Source organism: Leptopilina boulardi, unplaced genomic scaffold (genome assembly GCF_019393585.1).
Source record: "Leptopilina boulardi isolate dan_hultmark-lab unplaced genomic scaffold, ZJU_Lbou_2.1 LbouV2_123, whole genome shotgun sequence".
Lineage (NCBI taxonomy): Eukaryota > Metazoa > Arthropoda > Insecta > Hymenoptera > Figitidae > Leptopilina > Leptopilina boulardi.
In genome coordinates, this window is record NW_026137667.1 from 2,278,575 (window position 1) to 2,296,457 (window position 17,883).

The 17,883-nt window shown below is 22.9% G+C and overlaps 2 protein-coding genes across 2 annotated transcripts; one reads left to right on the forward strand and one right to left on the reverse strand.

Moving 5' to 3' along the window:
* Positions 1-1,039: 1,039 nt before the first annotated feature.
* On the forward strand, positions 1,040-12,950 carry LOC127290264 (uncharacterized). Its single transcript, XM_051318742.1, has 3 exons — positions 1,040-1,458; positions 11,971-12,272; positions 12,393-12,950. Exons 2-3 carry the CDS (start codon positions 11,984-11,986, stop codon positions 12,779-12,781), a joined length of 678 nt encoding a protein of 225 aa, XP_051174699.1. The 5' UTR covers positions 1,040-1,458; positions 11,971-11,983; the 3' UTR covers positions 12,782-12,950.
* A 1,347-nt stretch (positions 12,951-14,297) lies between these two features.
* Positions 14,298-17,430, reverse strand: LOC127290197 (golgin-84). The gene is made up of 7 exons (XM_051318635.1): positions 17,176-17,430; positions 16,426-16,790; positions 15,909-16,329; positions 15,578-15,782; positions 15,154-15,393; positions 14,751-14,969; positions 14,298-14,579 (listed from the first exon to the last, which is right to left on the reverse strand). The coding sequence occupies exons 1-7, from the start codon at positions 17,307-17,309 to the stop codon at positions 14,520-14,522; spliced, it is 1,644 nt and encodes a 547-aa protein (XP_051174592.1). The 5' UTR covers positions 17,310-17,430; the 3' UTR covers positions 14,298-14,519.
* Positions 17,431-17,883: the final 453 nt, after the last annotated feature.

Genomic DNA, 17,883 nt, shown 5'->3' on the forward strand with positions numbered 1-17,883 from the left:
AGTTTGCCGCAAGTGCATATATACGTGATATACGTTAGTTAGTTACGTAAGTTAAATATTTTTCAAATATTCAAAAATTACCCGCCTAATTTAGTAAATGCTTTAATTAAACAAAAAAAAGGAACATTTGTTTATTAAATGATTGTAAAATACTGTTTGAATTATAGATAAATATTATTATTTGAATTTATTAAACTAGGTAGTATTAAATGTACTTTTTTGAAATTTTTATTTATCAACTGTTGTTAACATAGATTTAATTTGCACTTATAAAATAATTTAAAAACATTTTTTTTTAATGAATTTTACAATTTTCAGTATTTTAGCATTAATTTTAGATAAATTATTAGAATAAATTTCTATTTATTTTACAGAATATATATTATTTAATTTATTAGGTCGTGCACACTTTTCTAAGAATGCAAATGAACATTATTTGATGTTATCATTCCTTTATTATCATATAACAACATTCAAAAAATCGATCCATTTTAGTATATATGGAGAATTTTAGTTTGCAATGTTGGAAACTTTTTTTATTTTTATTTTTAAAGAAGAATTTTTTCTATTTATGGATATAAAATGCAAAAATTTTCAAAGCATCAATAAAATCTCACTTTCTGTCGCGATTTATTTTTCGACAATTCTTTTTTTAGAATAATAATAATAATTATTGTAACAAATTAATTTTTATTTACTATTGTTACTTTAATATTTTTCTAGTTAATTTTCAAAGTAATAATTATTAATTAATTATTGTTATTAATTCAGTATTTATTAATTTTGATTAAATAATAACAAAAGGGAAAATATTATTTTAATTTAAAAATTGAAAAATTTTAAACTTAATGTGATATAAATGTATGTGCATATAATTAAAATTTAATTTTTTTTTCTCTTATTGTCTCTCTATATAAAATCTATTCCCACAACCTTTGAAAAATAGTTGAGATCTTATTAATCGTTGAAAATAGTTCTGAAATTAAATGACACGTGCTAGATGTCGCTGATTTCACAGTTTTGGAACATGATGGGGAGCCACTCAGTCTCTATTCGAACACAAGAGATTATCTTGCGCGCACTTTAAGTTGAATCAAAGCTTTCATTCGGTGTGCATCGCTTTTTTATTCGCGTTTTCTGTCATTTTTCTCTATTTTGAAAATTTTTAATTCACATGTCATGTGAAAAAAAAGTGTTATTTCTTTCAATTTTAATACGAAATAATAGAAATTAAATAAAATTTTAAAAAAATTATTTTCATGTAATTATAATTATTGTAATTAATAATTAATAATTAATTATAATTCCAATATATTGCATTTGAAAAAATAATTTTAAATTAAAATTCTACTTACGTAGAGATTTAAAAGTGACAATAAAATTGTAATTTATCGTATATAAATAAATTAATTACAAAATTTTTCCAAGAGAATTCCAAAATAATTGTGATCAAATTTGGTGAGTAAAAAATTATTTAATAATTCATATAATATCTCTCTATGTAAGAAGGATAAAAAATTGAAATTCTTCCAAACGATGAAAGTAAAAACAGTCAATGACAGTAGTGAGGATCTTTTTTTTATCAATGAAAATGTGAGGAAATTAAAAAAAAAATTAATTATTTCCAAAATAGAATTTTTAAATTTATTTATAAAAAAAAAAGAAATTAATTCTCTGAAAGTATATAATTTTGATATCTTAAATACTTACAATGGTATTTATAATATATAGAAATTGTTTTCATTATATATATATGTGTAATAATGTCTTATCAAGTGATTAAAGAGCACGTTTTTAAAGACATGATTTCTCGTTAGACGAGTTTCAAAATACCCTATTTCGCATTAACTTCCGGTTGCCAAAATAATATAAAGAGTTTATTCAAAGCTCAATTTATTATTCATTCGCTATTCTCATTATACTCATATAGGCGCAAATTATTCTAAAAAAAAACTTCTCTCATGTATAATAATATAAAATAATAAAAAATTTCATATAAGAAATTTTTTATTTAATTTTTTTTAAAATTATTTTATTATAAATGAATTTTTTTCAATTAATTTTTTTCTATTACTATTAATGAATTTTAATCAGTAATTTTAATAAATTTTTGACACTTGTTACTATAATTAAAAAAATGTTTTTAATACACAAAAACAAAATTGTTTTATTAAAAAGATAAAAGTTTTGTTTATATTTTTTTTTGTATTTGCAAAAAAATTGCCAATTAAACAAAAACGTGAATTTATTATTTATTTTCTATTTAATTATTATTTAACAATGTGGTGTTACGTAAATTAATGGATGGATGAGTAATCAAACTAATAGAACTGAAGTATTGAGTAAACCTGGGGTGATAAATATTGTCAAACTATTAACACGTGTGGCCTATATTTTACTTGTATTTTCATAACTACATTTCACGTACAAATTACGTATATATATATATATATATACTTTATATTAATACACGTGCTTCATTTATCGTGCTTTTTTTATTAATTCATATTTTGCCAATTGTAGAATAAAATTATTGTCAAATTAAAACAATTTTTATGATAATAATTTTTATGAATAATGATATTGTACTATATTTTTCAATTTTACTATATATTGTTGTCATTATTATTTACATTCTAAAAAAAACACGTGTTACTTAAAAATGACAAAAGACGTTCTTATATATAGAAGGAATACCTATATATATACTTTTTTTTATATTTCACAATCAGTTCTTTCATTAGTCATTGCTAAACAATTTTCAGGCTTCTTTAATAGGAGAAAATATTTTTACGAATATTTTTTAAATCTTTATTTTAAAGTATAGAACAATTATTATTATTAAATGGGGCATAAATTGAAAAAAAAAAATTTAAAAGAAAATGATTACTATATTTTTATGGCAATTATCTAATTTATTTTTATAACAAAAAGATTTTTATATAATATATATATTATATAGAATTTTAAATACATAACATTATTTATTGGTAAATTTCTGGAATTATTGTATAAATAATTTAATTTATTAATGAATTTATAATTTTTAAATATTTGAATTTAAAATAATTTTTTTTTTCATATTTTTTTTTCAGATAACGAGTAAATATTTATTTTAAACAAAGTATATTTTTTGGGTCAAAGGAAAATTTTACTATATGTAAATAATTTTTTCTTTTCATTAAAAAAGTTTTTGTTTTTTATTTATTTTACAAAAGTTTTTTTTTCTATATAAAAATGTAATTTTTTTTAACACTTTCCACTATATATATATATATATAAAATTTGGAGATTTAAAATTTTTTAACATTAGAAAGATTTTTGAAATACAAGAATAGTTTATACCGGAAGTAGTATTGAAATACAACAATATCAAGATAAGAAATATGTAATTTTTCTTGGAAAATATATGTTTAAAGGTGAAATCACCTCACATATATATATATAATATTTAAAGTTGAAGCACCGACTCACGTTTTATTTCCGACAAAAACGATTATTTTAGTTTTGGCTGACACGAGCCGCTTGCTCATCATTCTTGTTTTTGTTATAGTATATGTGGACGACATTTCACATGAAAAAGATAAGCACGATGTTTAATAGAAGCAGGTATATATCGCGGGAAAGTCGATAAGAATTTCATTCATTCTAAAGTGCAAATGCACAAGTTATATTACTTTCTGACATTTTAATTATATATATCAAAGTTTATTTTATTTCCTCCTACACTTTCTTTTTTTTTTATTAATTATCATTTACGTCATATTTGAAAAATAATTTTTTTTCTTTTATTGTATTTAAATTATTATTTTATTTAAATTTCCATATTTAAATTTTTATTTAATATTTTAAGTTGATAAATTTAAAAAAAATTTATTTTAATTAAAAAATGAATTTTTTGGAGAAATTAAAAATAAAGGGAAATGAAAATTTAACATTTTTCTTTTATTAGTTTTGTTGTTTTATAGACAAATATTTACTTATAAATCAAAATTTGATCTGTTCCACCAAATTAAGATATATCTTTTTCTTAAAATTTATATAATATGGATTGAATTTAAAAAATAAAAATTGTAAGAAATAAATTAATATTAATGAAGGTAGTACACATTTTCAAACTGATTTATATATGTATTGTATATATCAGTGAAATCTATTAATTTACCCTAGAAAAGTTCAATGACCCTGTCATTTTATCTGAATGAAACTCTTGCGCGCAGACAAGTGCGTTGTTGTGTGTCTATTCACATTTTTTTTTTTTTTTTTGAAAAGATTATGAAATCCAAATCGTAAAATTCAGAACGCTAAAAATTTTATCAAAAAATTACAAATCTCAAAATATAATTTATATAAATAAACAGAAAAAAAAATAATGAAAATTTCTCATATTTTACCAAATAATTTTTAATATAAAAATAAATTTTTTTTGTATTTTGTTTACAATATCTTGGTTTAATATTAATAAATAATACAAAATTTGCAAAAAAATAAAAGAAAAAAAATGAAAAATATCAAATACAAGCTCGTGTCAGGAGATTATAAATTATAGTATCAATTGTCTATGATTTGCGGTCATTTAAGATAATGATAGGTTTAAGCGACTTTTTATCAAGAAATAATCAGCACGTGCCTAATGATATGCGATACATTTTCATTTCTTATATTCGTATATATATGTATAGTAAAAAAAATATTAGTATTAGGAATTTTAAACTTCATTGTGTCATATGTCATATATGTGATATGCGTGTAACCGCAATTCCCTCCACGAGATTGTTAATATTAATATTGCTGTCAGAATCAGAACCCCTTGCGTTTAAAAATTTTTTCTTTTTACCAATTTCATGATTTTTACTTCATTGGAATTTTTTAAATATTTTTTATTTATATTATTTATTATTAATATTATTTGTTTACTTATTTACTTATTTATATTATTCTTTTATTATTATTTATTACTATTTATTATTTGTTATTGTTTTTTTTATTTATTTATTTATTTATGAGCAAATGAAACAACCAAATTTTCTCTTTTGTTTATAAAAAAATCGTATTTTTGATAAAAAAATAACAAAAATTTTGAAAGTCGTTAACATCTAACAAAAAAGGAATTGCTCTTAAAAAGAAATTAAAATTAAGAGAAAATAATTTTTAATAAAATGAAATTTTACCCACGCTGTCGAAATATGAATGTGCGAACGGGTTTTTTTTTTTTTTTTTTTTTTTGGATAATCTAAAATTCTGGAAATTAGAATAAAATTCTTGAATAGAAGGCCGGGTTTGAATAAAGACAAACAAAAAGGAAAAAAAAGAAAAGAATTTTATAGCCTTATCACACAAGCATATCTAAAATAGTCTTTCAATTGAATCATCAAACGCGCGAGATATATATGATTGATTTCTCAAAAAAGAACCGAAGTTCCAAGAAAATCGAAAAAAAAAAAATTTTTTTCAGGTTATTCTAATTTCTTTTGCGGACGACACAGACATATCAGCAATATTTTAAAATTGAAATTTAATAAAATTAAAAATGAAAAAAAAGGTTCTCGAATATTATTCTACAATTCCTTTATATATTATATACAGATGTGAAATTTACATATTTCCTTTTAACTCGCGCGATGATATTCTTTTAAAGTCCTCTCCTTTTATAAGAGAGATGAGGAAGAGAACAGGAACTCTCATATTATGTCAGAATAAATGCCATCGAACTTTCCATCGTATATGTATATATATATATGTCCGCTATTAAATGAAAGCAAAGCGTCTCTTCTAACGATTTCGACACCCTGTAACCTTGTATATATATCGTGTAACGGCAGATAAAATAAGGAATATTCTTGTGTAAGAAAGAAGAGCACAGACATATGCGTGCCACTAAAATGTCACGCGCACGTGTCAATGCGCGTGGGCGTTTACGGAGCAACGTGCAAAACAATATTCAATTATCGTCAACTTGAAACCCCTAATCAATTCGTTTTACTTACAGTTTCTACATGAGTAATTTATATATATTCTCACAATTTTACTCAAAAATTAATTGAGAAAAAAAATTTTATATATTTATTATTTGAAATTTTGTTTACAATAAATAAATATTTATTGGATTCAAAAAAAAAAATTTGACGCGCTCTGAAGATAGGAAGCAAAAAAATTGTATCACGCAAAAAAATTTTCCCCTAGAACAGCGATATGTTACAAACAGGGAAAGTTTTCGCTATTCTAAAGAAGTACATCGCTGTTTCAGAGAAACTTATCGCTGTTCCAGGTAAATATTTTTACTGTCACTGGTTTTTTTTATCTAAGAAACAAATTTCGTTTTCGCCTAAAAAGCGAATAATACACTGAAAAAAAATTTATTTGATTCAAATACTCGATTACTTGAGTATTATCAAATAAATATTTATTTGTTTCAAATAATTATTTTTGAGTTAATTAAATGGTATTTGTTTCAAATACAGAAATTATTGGTTCAAATACAATTTCTTTAATTCAAATAAAAATTATTTAGTTATAATATTTATTTAATAATAGTCAAGTAATCGAGTATTTGAATCAGATAAATTTTTTTTTCAGTGCAGCGAAATGTTTTACTAAAACAGGGAAAATTTTCGCTATTCTAGAGAAATACATTTGCTGTTTCAGAGAAACTTATCGCTGTTCCAAGTAAATATTTTTACTGTCTTTGTTTTTTTTTATCTAAGAAATAAATTTCGTTTTCGCCGGAAAAGCGAATAATAAAAAAACAAAAAAAAATTAAAAAGAAACGATAAAATAACAAAAAAATACAATTAAATAATAAAAAAAGCAGTTAAAAATAATAAAAAAATAAATATTTTACAAATAAAAATTTCATATTGTCAATATTGTATTACGTATATGAATAATTAGGTCATGAGTAAAAACATTATTATTTTTTTTTTTGTTTCAATTTCATAACTATATATTCGAATGAAATTGTCTATAGTAAAAGGTTTTTCAGTGCACGTGCCTTTGCTCTTAACCGTTTTTTCCCTGCAGCTTGTCGACGCGCGCAAGAGAGAAAATGTAGGTGTGCTCTTAGTTTTGGAATACACGTGGACCCCAAGGTCGACGACCCAGTCGATGTCATACCATGAAATGTACTATGGTTATATCTATACATATATATAAATGTCTATGGGGGTTTATATAGCTCCCTTCCCAAAAAGTCTGCGATTCCACTTTTTCACCCCTCGTCGCGAACACACTGTCTGCCACCTTATAAATCCCTCTCTTTTTTTTCGATCGTCCCCTCCTTTTCTTGTAAATCGTAATCCCCCCCCTTTTTTTTTCTCCCCCGGCTTCAATATACGATTTTCCATGGACATTGTTTCGTCTGATTTTTTTTTTTCAATATAAATCTCCCCAAAAAGAAAAATGAATTTTTTTATTGTATTCTTTTCTTAAAATCATGTATTATTTTTGGAATTAATTTTCTTTTTGAAATAAATGCGAAATCTTTTTTCTGCGTTGGGAAATAGAGTTTCGGAAAAAAAAATTGAAAAGTGAAATGTTTTATTTGAACCAAATATATAATATATTTGAGTTAAATAAACGTATATTTGTCTTACAGCCTACTAGCCTATTTATTTGGTGTAAATAAAATTATTTATTTAAATCAAATGAAAATGTAATTAAATCAAATAAAAATTTATTTGAATTAATTAAAAATTTATTTAAATTAATAAAAATTTATTTGAATTCAAATGAAAATTTATTAGGCTGTGAGAAAAATATATAATTTACTTGGGTGTATACTCAAGAAAATGGAAAGATTGTCTTTGTTTAAAAAATAGGGTATCTATACAAAATTTTGTAATATTCGAGGAATTATATATACTCAAGGATAAATTATTGTATAGTCATTAAGTTTTCATTTCTTTCTTTTTTTTAAATGAAATCATCAAAGAGTGAGAAAGAGAAAGAATAAATAGAAGAGACACTGACATGAAATGAGGCTAGTAACGTCAAGTTCAAAAGAATATAATTTTTACGAGAAAAAAATAAAACTCTGAATTTATTTAATGAAAAAAAATAATGAAATTTTCAGTGATTTTTTGTTTACTATTGTTAATTATTAATTATTAATTAATTTACTATTATTCTTAATTATTAAAAAAATAGTAAATTTATTGTAAATTATAATTTACAGTTATTATAATTTAATATTCAAATGTTAATTAATTTTCCATAAACAAAAATTAATTAACAAATTTTTTTTTTAAATGACTAAAGAAAATATATATTAGATTCTATTACTTGAAGAGTTGAATGACTTTCTCTCTATTATAATCTATAGGCTTAACGCACGTGTCAGTTTTATATACATGAAATTAACTTCCTCGATGCGCTTTGTTGCAGTCGATTCATTACGTCATTGAATAATCATCCATTGTTAATGAAACACGTGCCTGACGTAACTTTTATGACATATCGTATATATGTATATAATGTCTGCAAAAAACTTGACTTTAAAAAAAAAAAAACTTTCAAGATTATATACTGCGCAATGAACTTTAATGTTTTTTTTTTTTAAATTCACATATAAATTTCTCGACATGCAATGTAGAAAACAAAAAATTATAAATGTCGACCAAATGTATTCTATATTTTAATTTTCCAAAATTATTTCTTTGATGCTTTCGATGATACTGAATTTAAGGACGTAAACTTTTTATCCTTAATTAATTAATTATTTAATTATAATTAAAAAAAATTAATTAAAAAATATTATAAAAAATTTAAAATTAATTAATAAATTAATTAATGTATTGGAAAATAAGACTAATATAATAATGATTTCAATTTTATAAACTGTACAAATTTACATATAGTTATATAGTTGAATGAACAATAAAATAGTTCAATGAACACAATATTGTGCTATATACGTAAAACACGAATATGGGTAATTGAGATAAATGAGTTTAACCTTCTGTAAAAGATTACCTTATCTTATATATATACTTTCATTTGAAATCAGTCAAACTATTTACGGGATTCTTTGTGATAATCAATGCCACTCTATGAAATTGTTTGTTTATCAATATTATAATAATAATAAATACAAATTTTCTAATATATTATAATCGAAATATATAATTATTAATAAATGATATAATCAAATATTAATAAACAATTAAATAAAAAATTAATAAACAATTCAACAAAATAATAGATAATAATAAAAAATAATAGAATAGAATAAAATACAATCAATATCAAAAAATTTACTATTCGCGCAGTATTGGTACCAACACTAATAGAATAGAATAAAAATATATAGAATAGAATAAAAAATACATAGAATAGAATAGAATTGAATAGTATAGAAAATATATAGAATAGGATAGAATAGAATAGAAAATAATAGAATAGTATAGAATAGAATTGAATAGAAAATAATAGAATAGTATAGAATAGAATTGAATAAAAAATATATAGAATAATATACAACTAAACACAATAGAATCGAATAGTAAATATATAGAATACAGTAGGATAGAATAGGGTAGAATAAAATAGAATAGAATAGGATAGAATAGAATAGAAAATATATAGAATAGAAAAGAATAAAATAGAATTAAATAGTATAGAAAATATATAGAATAGAATAGAATTAAATAAAAAATATATACAATAGAATGAAATAATAAATATATAAAATAGAATAGGATAGAATAGAAAAGAAAAAAATATATATGTAAATATTATAAATATAAGAGAAACTAGTGAAAAAAGAAGTGTTTCGGGGTAGAAGACTGTGGAAGGGTGGTTCGTCATCTCCGCCAAAGGAGAAGTGGAGGGTGAAAGCAAGACTGTCGATGGAGGGGGGGGGGGGTTGTAGGTATCAGGTCGTGCACGTGGCACACTTGGTTTCCAAGCACTTTTATAACGGCTAGATATATTGTAGTTCTATATAGATTCATGCAACTATGACTATATAGACACTATATCGAATGAGAAGCTTCAATGCTTTAAGTTTACACGTGGCAAATATGCACTTTATAGTGTAGATATATATGTACTTATACGTTCGATATATACTTTTCCTCACATCTTCTTTTCTTTTCTTTTTTTTCTTTAAACTATTTCTCTTTTGGCACAAATTTTCCAATTAAATTTAATGTAAATTTTTATAAAATACTTACCAAATTGCGCATTTTTTTGTCGCCCACTTTTTTTAGAGATGTTGCACACTTCTTCCTAGAAACAAAAAATTGACATAATTTTATTTACAATTAAAGTAAAATAAATTTTTTACATGTACAATTTTTTTTAAAGTTAAATTTTTTTTTCTTTTTTTTTGGTAATAATTTTCTGGGTTTATTTATTATATTTTATATAATTGAAGATAAATAATGACCAACCCTTGGAAAACACAATTTTGATATATATATATATTGTCTTGCCAATATCATATCGCTTAGTTGACATAATTGAATCTTCGAAGCACGCAAATCAAACAAAAAGCAATTTCCTGGTTTCCAAAGATCTTGGCCTATTTTCGCATTTATATTCTCGAATAGTTTTCTTCATCACAAGGAGGATGAATTCTTTTTAATTATTGTGAAATATGTTTCACTCTTCTTCACCATAAATAGAAAATTAAAAAATGGAAATAATTTTCTAAAAAGTTGAAAAAAAAATAATTCTATAAAAAATATTTATCAAATATATATTATGTATTTAAATTCTTTTGTACTCTAATTTTTTTTTTTTTACCTCCCAGATTAAATTGAACATTAAATATATCCGAAAGATATTCGAATTACATACAAATTGATAATTAATTCTCAATTTGCATAATTCTGTTCTAAATTGTCTAAATATTTCAGACATTAATTTACACGTGTGACACATTACGATATACCATGACTGTCCCCATATTGCGAGAGGTGAATGTTAACAAATCGGTATAGAGAGAGAGAGAAAATTTAGAGGACGAACTGGCAACTATATAAAGTAATTATACACATTGAACACGCACGTGGCATTTTTTTTTTCGAACCCATTGTTCAAAATTTAATTAACCCTTTTCAAAAAGAAATTATTGTCATCAGTCAAACGTTATTTAATTTTTCAATTATTATTAAACTGGCCTAAAATATTTTAATTGACAATTTTTATATAAAAATTGAAGAATTTAGAAAAAACAAAATCTATTTTTTTTCTCGAAATTTTTCTAAAAGATTTCTTTATATGAAAAATATTAAAAATGGATTTTTGTCTTATGACACATTGTTTTGCTATTAAGATTCTTTTCTTATTATTAAAGAATATATTTTTTTTCCCAATGAACTGATGACTGATGAATTTATATATATATATATATATATATATATATATATATATGTATATACCGAATAAGAAAAATAGGGCGTAAAATACTATTTATGATTGGGAACGAAGAATTTGGTTCTGCACGTGTGCCTATATGATGTTCAAGGCTGTTGGGTGTTCCCTTGTCATTCGCCCCCCCCCCTCCCCCTAAAATCTTATATGGTGATCCCCAACTGTTTCCTATTTGAAACTATCGAGAGTAAAACTACCCTCCTAGAAAGATAGAGCACGTGTTTGTATTTTTTTCTTTTTTTTTTTTTTCATCAGAGAGTGAATTTATTTTCAGAAATTTATAGACCACTGCTAATCATCAATTTTAATTGATCTTTGTCCCAATTTCCAAACATTATAGCAAACCTCATCTGCTAAATTTCTAAACTGCCAATCCCCTTAATTATTTTTAATGTTTAGTTTCTGTATAAAAAAAATAATTAAATTTGTCAAATAATATTTATATTTAATTTATTTATTTATTTTATATTTTTATTTTATTAATAATTTTTTTTTCAGAATTACTTTAGCCAACAATTAGAAAAAAAATGTTGTCTTTAAATTATTAATAAATGAATTAGGCAATTTTTAATTTTAAAAAATCTATTGTTACAGATTGAAGTGAGAAATGGCTCCAACAGTATGTATGACAGAGTTTCCAGAGACGGGAAAATCCCACAAATGTGTACGTCGAAGACAAAGAATTCAAGAAAAAAATATAAGTAAAAAAGTGGAATTAAAAAAATTGTCGAATAAGAAATTTGAAATTCAAGAAATAACAACACATCCATTAAATTCAATTATTTCACGACCACAATGTCCAATGGATTCTTACGTTCCAATTATTTTAAGATCATCACGACAAGTCACTTCTTCAGCTAATGACAATCAATGGAAAATAGCAATGAGACGAGATGGTAATTTTCTTTTAAAAAAAAAATCAAAATTTTACAAAATCAAAATTTTTTTTAAACATTAATTATTAATTACTAATTAAATTTATTAATTAATAATTGAATTTTTTTTTTCTTACACAGGTCTTGTTGACATTTTCATAAGGACAATTGCATTGGTAAGAAGAAATCACATTTTACAAAGGCGAGTGAATGCACTTCGGGAGGAAACACAAAATTTCATTTCCTCAATGATGAACAATTCAGGAAATGAATCAGAGAATGAAAATATTTCTCATTCACAAAATGAAAATAGTCAAGTTTCCTCAACGACGGAAAATATTACCAGATCATCATCTTCAATTAATGTAAAAACTACGAAAATTTATTCAAAATCATTAATAATTAATGATTCTAGAAGTGAAGAAAAAAAATTAAATTCAAATTCCAAATTCACAAATGATTCAAGAACTGATCGTGAATCAATAAATAAAGTTTCTTCTTCCAGTGAAGCATGTCACTATAGGACATAGAAAACTTTTTTTTTTAGCTTATTAAAAGCTGTAAATATAAATTTTTTTTCGGTATTATATTTTCGCATCTGTGAAAAGAAAAAAAAAAAAGAATTACAATAAATTCTCAATGGGAAATTGAATCGAGAGAAATATATATTATAATTACATAGTATAATATATAAAATAACTCCGATGAAGATTTTTCACATTTTTGAAAAATTGGAACAATAAATTTTGATAGGGGGATAAAATAGAAATTTAAAAAAAGAATTTAAATTCCCAGTGAATCAAGCAGGCTGTGAAAAAATTGATTGTAATCCATTGAGCGGCTTTGTTCCTGAAAAAAAAATTCGTTACGTAATAATATTATTGACAAAAAAAAAATGTATGATTAGTAGAAACGGCTTAAAGTCGTATATAACTAAATTATTAAGAATTAATAATCAATTCTATTTTTTTAAAAAAAATTAATTCATAGAAAAATTAATTTAGAATAAAATTGATTTTCTATTTTTTTTTGCGAAAAATTTGCGAGAGGAACGCCAGAAAAAGATGTGAAATTCTACATCAGATGATTTGTTTTTTGCAAGCGAGTGATAATCATTCATAACAATAATAATAACATTTAGAATTCTAAATATTTAATCAGCACTGAATCAAACATGTGATAAAAATTACTTTTTTTTTTCATAGATACATTGAATATCTTAGTCGTATATAAATTTTCAAATTTCACTCTCGCTTATTGAATTTATTATTATGTAAATAATATTTATAAGAATTTTTTTTTTTTTCATTTTTCATATTTCTAAAATCATTTATTTCAAAGTATTATCAGTATAGATTTTCTTGATATATGTATAATAATTATGTAAATTACAATTCCAGTTGATAAAATGCGAATTTGCACAATTTGTATAGTGTAGACAAAGTGCTTCGTAAATTATCATTATACATATATTACTATTTAGATAATAATATTAGTCAGCAAGGTATTTGCACTTAAAGCATTATTAAATTTAAAAAAACAAATTGCATATCACTGTAACTATAATGAAAAAAAAAAACCAAAAATGAGAAATGGAATACAAAAAAAAGATTTTGCGATTTTTTTTTAAGAAAATAAATTTCTTTAAATTTTTAAAAATTTTGGAAAATTATTTTTTAAATGAAAAGTTTGTTCTAGATAGATAGATCTCAATAGTGATACTATTCTCTGTTTCAAATATAAATATTCATTCTCAAATGACGGATACTTGGAGCAAATGCTCAATTAAAAATACTGTAAATTCACGATAATAATATAAAATACTGTACATTTAAAAATACCCCCCTCTTTTTTTTACTTTAGTTCAGAGTTTAGTTTAAAAGAATATTTAAAGATCTCGATTATATTTTACGTTAATAATATTTATAGATAAGTTATTTATTTATTGCGACAAAAAAAAACTGTAATTATCCTCTTGTCTATATGATTCATCATCTACATAAGTATTATATACATATATTCTATATAAAAAAAAATGATAATAAATTAAATTAAAAACGACAATGTTTTTTTTTTATTTTTATACTTTTAACGACAAAAAGTTTTTCAAGTATAAAAAATATACTCTCTGTACATTAATCTTACTAGATATTTTTTTTTTGACACTATAATATAATAAAATAAATTTTAAATAAAAATAGAAATAACAAACTACATATATTAACAAAATAAATGATTCGGTTTTTTTATCACTTTGTTGAAAAATAATCAGTGAGCTTCTGGTGATTGAGAAAAGAGAACAATAATCACCCATAATTGAAGCAGACCCTAAAAAATAAATTTAATTATTATCCAGAATTTGTAAAAAAAAAAAATTTAATTATCAAGAATTACTAAATTATTAAATATTAATTACCAATTTGAAGATTAATTAATTAATACAATTATTCTATTTATCGAATATAAAAAAATTAATTTGTTATTTATTTTTTGACAAACCATGTAAATTAATATTAAAATTCTCGCCAAAGGATATCGTCGTAAAAAGACACCAGTTCGTATGCTAATAGCATCTAATGAGGAGTAGGCTCTTTTTACACGACGTGTAACGCTTGTGTCAAATGGAGTTTCCATTAGAAAAGAAGGAACCTGAGCTTTTGCATCATCAGTATCATTACTGCTGTACAATAAAGTTTTTCTTGAATTTCTGTATTCCATCTAAAAATAGTGAAAAATGGAGAAAATTTTAAAATAATTTTATTATTATTTGAAATATTTATAATTTAAAAAAAAAAATTTTTTTTTAAAATTTTTATAAAAAAATTATAAAAATCTAAATTAAAATAAGAATTTTCATCTGCTATTTAATAAGAAATAAAATTTTTTCCTTTCAATTTTTTACCTCTATTTTTTCTAACTGTAATCTTAATGCATTTCTCTCTGTTGTTAAACTTTCCAAGGCTTGTTGCTTTAATACTAAAGTTTGTGTTAGTGTCGCTAATCGCGATTCAACTTCACTACTTGGTGTCAATGCTGCCGATAATTGTGATCTTATTCTTGAAATTTCCGCCTCTTGTTTTCTCAATTTTAACGATGTACTGTTTTCTTGAAGAATAAATTGTTCTTTCAGAGCTCTCGCTTCCTGAAATATAAATTTTCTCTTTCTTTTATTATTTATTTTTAAATAAACAATAATTATTGTTTATTAAAAATAATTAATAAAAAATTTCTTTTCAAAAAAAAAATTAGTTTTATAAATTATTTTTTGAAATAGATAATTTTTAATTTAGTTCCATTTAGTTCCAAAGTTGGAAAAAAACAATCACCTCCGTATGTTGTCTGGCATCATCTTCAGCATCGAGTCGTCTTCTTCTCTCAGTGGCAATTGTCTCTTGAGCTTGTTTACTAATTTCAATAATTTTTTGTCTAAAATTCTCTAATTTTAAATCAGCCGCTATTAATTCCTCTCTTGACAATCTTAATTGTTCACAAACTTGTTGATTTTCCTCACGAAGAACTTCTCGCTCTTGTCTTTAAAAAAAAACAAACAAATTGTTTCCTTTCGAATAAAAACCATAATTTTTTTTTTTTTTTGTTAAATTTTTCAAACTGTGTTATAATAATGTTAATAATTATAAAATTATTATTAAAAAAAACCTTAATTGATTCAGCTCCATTGTTGAAGCTTCATCGAGTCCTGAATTTGCATTTCCTCTTAATTCTGTAATTAATTTTTCCTTTTCCTGTAATGTTTTCAAAGCCCTTGCACGATGTTGTTCTAATTCAGATCTTGTTAAATTTAATTCAGAACGATTTCTATCTAAATTTGATTGTAATTCAGTTATTGTTTTTGAAAATTGAATTCTCTCAATTCTAAATGATTGTAATTTATCATTTAGAGCATTAATTTCCTTTTGATAATCAGTTTGTTGTTTATCAATTAAACCTTTTTTATCGTCAACATTTTTTTGAAATTGTATTTGTTTTTTTCTCATTAAATTATCATTGGTTGAAAATATTTTTGATTCTACCTTTTTTACAGGAAAATTGCATTCATTATCATCGATTGTTGAATGATCTATAAATTATTTTAATTTAAATTAATATAATTATTATTATTAATATTTAATAATTTAATAATTAATATATAATAAAATTTTAAAAATTAAATTACCAGTTGGCAAATTTTCACAAACATCCAGTAATTCACGTGTATTGTCATTATTTTTTGTGCTTGAATTCGTCATTTGCGATGTTAATTCATCAATATTAAATACTGCCTCGACACTTCTAACACTAGAAGTATCAGAAGAATCGACTTCTATTTGCAAATTTGGTTCATCTGATGGCAAATGAAGAATTAAATCACCATTTTCGGTATTTTGTAAATTTCTCGTTGGAGTGACAACAGGTGTATTTAAATACGTCATTAATTCGTCATCATTAACAATATTTACACTCGATTGCGCTGCAATCTCAACATTTGATATTGAATTATATGAAATATTTTGAGCAACATCGCGAACAATATCATCCGAACTGAAATGTAAAATAATTATTGATTACTTAATTATTACTATTATTATTATTATTATTATTATTATTATTATTTTATTATTACATTTACATTGATTTCAAAATTGTAAATAAAATACATGATAAATGTAAATAAATAAAAAATTATAAAAATACAAGGAAGCAATTAAAAAAAATTTGAAAAATATAAATAAAATAAATAAATTATTAATTAACTAAATAACTTTCTCTCTGCTAGACATAATAAAATATTGTGCTGCATTATAATTGTTAGATAAAAACAATGGAATTTAGATTTTAATGGAGAAAATAAACGACCATTATCAATGTTCACAATGATAAGAATAGTTAGATTTTTTCTAATTAGAAAAAAAAAAAATTTCCTCACTTTTCATTTGGTGGCATCCACATAACCTCCGTTAAATTATCATTTTTCTCTTTATTCAATACTGCTGCGGTATTTTGGTCAATTTTATTTAATAATGTTTCAGCCTTTCCAGCCAATCCCGATAACCACGCCATTATTTATTCACAAAAAAAAAAAACTATTTATTATTGTACTTTTTTTCTAAAAATTACAAAAAATTTTTCCACCTTATTTTTGACATTTAACAGCTGACGAAAGGAAAATTAGATTTTTCTTCCCACCTAATAAAAAAAAAATAAAGTCGATTCAGAATGCCCTTAATGTACGTTGCGTACTGCCTTAATTTAAAATTGGCAACACTGTCAAATAAAGGCGCTAAAAAAAGGCACTGTTTTACTATCAATATTTTTCTATAAAATAATAAATAAAATTTTATTAGTTATGAAATTTTTATTATTTCGAGTGTGAAATTGATTTTAATAACAATACACTGTTTAATATTATAAATATTGTGAATGTTTTAACTATTTTCCACGGAAACCTATAGAGTATTATTTCAAATTTTACCAGTGTTACCAATACACGGACCGTTTGCGCTTGCGCGATAGAAAAACGGCGGGAAAAATTAAATTTCTCTAAAAATCGAAATTAAAAAGAAAAATAGTAAAATAACAATTAAGTAATAATAATAATAATAATAATAATAATAATAATAAAACTTTTATTTAT

Bases quoted from the DNA above. Each gene is read 5' to 3' on its own strand.
- LOC127290197 (XM_051318635.1), bottom strand. From the start codon at position 17,309: ATGGCGTGGTTATCGGGATTGGCTGGAAAGGCTGAAACATTATTAAAT. The intron at 16,330-16,425 runs GTAATTTAATTT...AATAATTTATAG, and splicing joins TTGTGAAAATTTGCCAACTG to ATCATTCAACAATCGATGAT. The intron at 15,783-15,908 runs GTTTTTTTTAAT...TTTTTTTTAAAG, and splicing joins ATGGAGCTGAATCAATTAAG to ACAAGAGCGAGAAGTTCTTC.
- LOC127290264 (XM_051318742.1), top strand. From the start codon at position 11,984: ATGGCTCCAACAGTATGTATGACAGAGTTTCCAGAGACGGGAAAATCC. The intron at 12,273-12,392 runs GTAATTTTCTTT...TTTCTTACACAG, and splicing joins AATAGCAATGAGACGAGATG to GTCTTGTTGACATTTTCATA.